This window comes from Octopus bimaculoides, chromosome 26 (assembly GCF_001194135.2).
Source record: "Octopus bimaculoides isolate UCB-OBI-ISO-001 chromosome 26, ASM119413v2, whole genome shotgun sequence".
Lineage (NCBI taxonomy): Eukaryota > Metazoa > Mollusca > Cephalopoda > Octopoda > Octopodidae > Octopus > Octopus bimaculoides.
In genome coordinates this window covers 14,185,194-14,189,672 of record NC_069006.1, presented here as the reverse complement: position 1 = coordinate 14,189,672, position 4,479 = coordinate 14,185,194, and the positions used below count along the sequence as shown (strand labels likewise).

Here is a 4,479-nt window from a genome sequence, read left to right as displayed (position 1 = left end):
AAATAATATAGGGAAAGTGATGAAAGTCACTTAACAGTCAGAAAACGACGAGAAAAAAATAAATGTTTCAAGTGGGCATGACTACCGCGGGCGACACCTTAGGCAAGTGTCATCTCATATATATATATATATATATATATATATATCCAAAGGAGAGAAAGGGGAAACAACTCTAAACACGATCCGGCATTATTAAACTTTGTCTGCGCTGTTGTTGTCGTCGTCACAGAAGTAGTAATAGCATTAGCAGTGGTAGTAAAAAGAGGAAGAGGAGGCGGTGCATAAGGAGGGGGAGTAGTAACAGCAACAGCTGCAGAAATGGTGGTGGCAGTAGTAGTAGTAGTAGTAGTGGTGGGGTGGTAGTAGTCATTGTAGTAGCAGTAGAAATAGCGGTGGTAGTAGTAATAGTAGTAGTTGCGGTGGTAGTGGTGGTGACAGCAGCATTCGTATAAATGATAGTAGTAGTAGTGGTGGGGTGGTAGTAGTCGTTGTAGTAGCAGTAGAAATAGCGGTGGTAGTAGTAATAGTAGCAGTAGCTGTGGTAGTGGTGGTGACAGCAGCATTTATACAAATGGTGGTGGTGGTAGTAGTAGTAGTAGTAGCAGCAGCAGCAAATAAAAGAGGACGAACAGGGATTCGCGCGTCTCAGATTATGCTAAGAGTTAAGAATTACAATGAAAAGTACGATTGCCTAAATGGCGTGATTACACTTTTGCAGATATTCGGAACAAAGATTGTAATTGTGATTTCAGGTAGAGTCAGCTAGAGAAACGGGTAGTGGTGGGGTAATGGTGAACGCCTAACTGATCGAGAAATGTCCGGGTGATTACGCATTCGCTCGCGGTTAGTAGTACTACTGTGTATGGAGCAGTGCGTATGGGGTCAATGTGAGCAAAAACCAACGTATCTAGGACTAATGGGAGAAGATTAAAGGAGGTAGAGAGAGAGAGAGAGAGAGAGAGAGTGGCAGTGACAGGTGCCAAGCTTATCAGATGACTTCCACGCCATCAGGTTCCGTGTGTCTTTGAAGTTTCCAAACTTTTATGCGGTCGACTTCCTTTTGTCTTTCTTTTCTCCGTACCCCCGACCTCACCCCAAAAAATCGATAAAAATTATTCAAGTAGCCATGATGACTGCATTAACCTGAGAGATATGTTGATCGACAGACAGACAGGCGGCTGGTCAGACGCATAAACACACACAAACACATTAATAAAGAGGTAGCGCTTAACATGCTATCTTAAAGGTAGCGCATTGTCGGTGACAGGGTATTTCTTTTATTTATAGAGAGACTATTTTATTTAGTCTTTGTTTTTTTCATACAAAGAAAGGAACAAATGGATAAATATATTAAAACTACAAGGTCATCTGAAAAGGGGCTGAACATCATTAACTAGTGGCTGTCTCAGTTTACAGAATACTCAGACCACAAAATGTACAAACTCCTGAAACAAAACATTTATGCAAAAAGAAACAAATGCACCAAAGCATGCACGTAATAAATATATACGTTTGGTGGTAAAAACATATGGATACTAGAAATTGGTAAGCATCAATGCACGAAATTCCCGGCCCTTGAGCGACTCTGTAACTTCTACCGATATTGATATTATATATACTTTTATACTGAATATGATCGCAATTATCCAACGAACGCTATCGTGAAACTGAGTAACAATTTGTTAAGACTTTCTCGGCTTCAATAAAAGCATGTTACTCTACCTTCGGTATTCGAATACTATTTTTCCCACCCCTTTTTTGCATGTATGTCCTTACTCGTGAATGCATGTGTTTGTGTGTGTGTGTGTGTGTGTGTGTGTGTATGTATATATATATATATATATACATACTCACTCGTGTTTTGAATTCTGTTTACCAAACTTAGCAAATCAAGAAAGCTACGTAACTAACTCAAGGGCTGAGAGTTTCAGGTGATACACATACGAAACTGTTGGAACATGAAGACACATAATTGCAAATATTTTCATTTTTTTTTTTTAATTTAGTTAAATATTTTTTTCATCCTATATATAAATATTTTAGTCAAAACGAAAACAACAACAAAAAAAAAGACAACACAAAGTAATAAATAATTCTCCTTTAGACGTCATTTTAAAACTAGTGTACGTGTGTGTGTATATATATACATATATACACAACATAATATACATAGAAATTCTTACAGTTATATACATACATATACATGAATAAATATGTATGTAAGGATGTATGTGAGTAGAGCATTTAAAATGGTTATTGTATAGACTAAGCATTTCTTGGGAGAAGATTTTGATGTGTCTAAACAACCTGAAACCATGACTCTGGTCTGGTCGGAGTCTCTTATAAACATACCGTCAAAATTTATACATCGTTCGTGGACTATTTTATTGAGACAAAGGCACAGACAATAGTTACAAAACTAAGTGGCACAAACTATTAAGATTTGAGGTCTGCTCGGATAGGTTTGAACCGCAGTCACTGAGGTTTGAGAGAAAAAAAGTAATCGAAAATAATTCCACTAATACACGCCTACGGTTTCGGGTTCAGTCTCACTGCGGCACCTTGGGCAAGTGTCCCGGCGGCATTTGAACTCAGAACGTAAACTCAGAAGAAATACCGCTATGCGTCTTGCTCGGTTTGCTAACGATTCTGCCGACCCCGCCACCTTTGCTTTCAAATTTTGGCACAAGGCCAAGCGATTTCGGTGGGAGAGGCAAAGTCAATTACGTCGACCCCAGTTCTTAACTGGTACTTATTTTATTGACCCTGAGAGAATGAAAGGCAAAGTCGACCTCGGCGGAATGTGAACTTAAGAAAGTACAGAGAGCGGAGTAATTAATTTTGTCTGACGAGCTAAGGATTCTGCCAGCTCGCCGCCTTAAATAATAGCAGCAATCTTTTTCACTATAGGGCACGAAGCCTGAAATTTGGGGGCTGAGATAGTCGATTACATCGACCTCAGTGTTTCGCTGGTACTTAATTTATCGGCTCCGAAAGGATGAAAGGCAAATTCGGCCTCGGCGGAATTTGAACTCAGAACGTAGCGGCAGACGAAATACCGCTAAGCATTTCGTCCAACGTGCTAACAATTCTGCCAGTTCTTCGCCTTTAACCCATTACCTACCAGTGATCTCATATGAGATCACTTAAAAATTACAAATTTCGTAATTATCTGTCAATATTTACACATATCTAACCTTTTTGTTATATCTACTAGGTATATTTCTCTGATATTCAAATGAGGTTTGCTAACTTTTCACCCAATATCTCGCTTATTTCTATTTAAAATGTTATTTTGAAATGTTATTTTGATCATCCCTGTGTGTTTCTAAGGCTGTCTTATGCTAGAAATCAAAGTTTCATAAAAAATTCCAGTTAATAGAATTATGGGAGGTAATGGGTTAATAATAATAATAATAATACTGATAATAGTGTTTTCTTTTTATTTGCTAGAAGAGCGACGGATAAAGATGACGTTATAAAGAGAGAAATTATTAAAAATACTGTGGCGAGTTGCAGAGAATCGATTTAAAAATAACAGAAAGACATGGAAACCAAAATTTAAAACAACATCAATAATAAATATGAAAGGTAAAAAAAAAACTGTTACTTACTGACGCATTTTGTGCCGTTAATACCCTGATAGCCGGGTAAACATTTACAGCTGCCCATAAGGATATCCCAGCTGCCATCGCTTCGACATAGGTAAGTCGGGTTAGATTCCTCGACGGCGTTTCCCACACACACACCTTTCTTTTGCACCAAGGACGAGACGGTCGGACCTGTCGGCGTCTCCATAAAGAAAGCGTAGCGAACCGTAACGTTCGGACAGGTAACATAAAAGATCCTGACAGAAAGCAACGTTATACATGCGCCCGTGTCCTGGAAGGCGAAATATACTCCTTTTCGCTTGATAGTGACGTGCTTGGTCTCGTTGTTAACTTGCACCTTACGCGGTTGCACATAAAGCGTATCAGCAGCGATTGTATCTATCTTTGAATAGACGTTGGGCTGCCAGGTCGGCATCTGGTGGTTTGCGAAATCCGATTCGGCCTCATAATAGTAAAGGTTAAAAGTCTCCTTGCATTGCTGCAAGCTACTTGGGTCGTTGTGCCGAACGCATTTTCGCATTGTGAATGTCATCTCTATGTGCAGGCGCTCAGCGTCACCTCGCTCGATATATGGTGTTCTTAACCAATTATTAATGTTCGGAGATGTGACATAACAGGAAGAATACGCCTGCACAGTTTCTCCTGCATAACTGCTGCTGCCCAACAACCACTAAAGAAAACGAAAAAAAAAAGAAAAAACAAAAAAAAAACGACATTTAGTATTTAAAAATATTGAAGAAACAGAGGACAATTAGCAATAAATAATAATAATAGCAATAATAATGGTTTCAAATTATGGTGTAAGGCCAGTAATTTTAGGGGAGGGGTGAAGTCGATTACATCGATCCCAGTATGTAACTGGTACTTG

General features: G+C 39.0%; 1 protein-coding gene across 1 annotated transcript in view; it reads right to left on the bottom strand.

Annotated features, from left to right (window-relative positions):
• Positions 1-4,479, bottom strand: part of LOC106875239 (ephrin type-B receptor 2) — a 144,762-nt gene that overhangs the window by 33,396 nt on the left and 106,887 nt on the right. Inside the window, exon 4 of the mRNA XM_052976919.1 lies at positions 3,615-4,281. Coding sequence (XP_052832879.1) covers positions 3,615-4,281 — 667 coding nt within the window. The remainder of the gene's footprint in view (positions 1-3,614; positions 4,282-4,479) is intronic.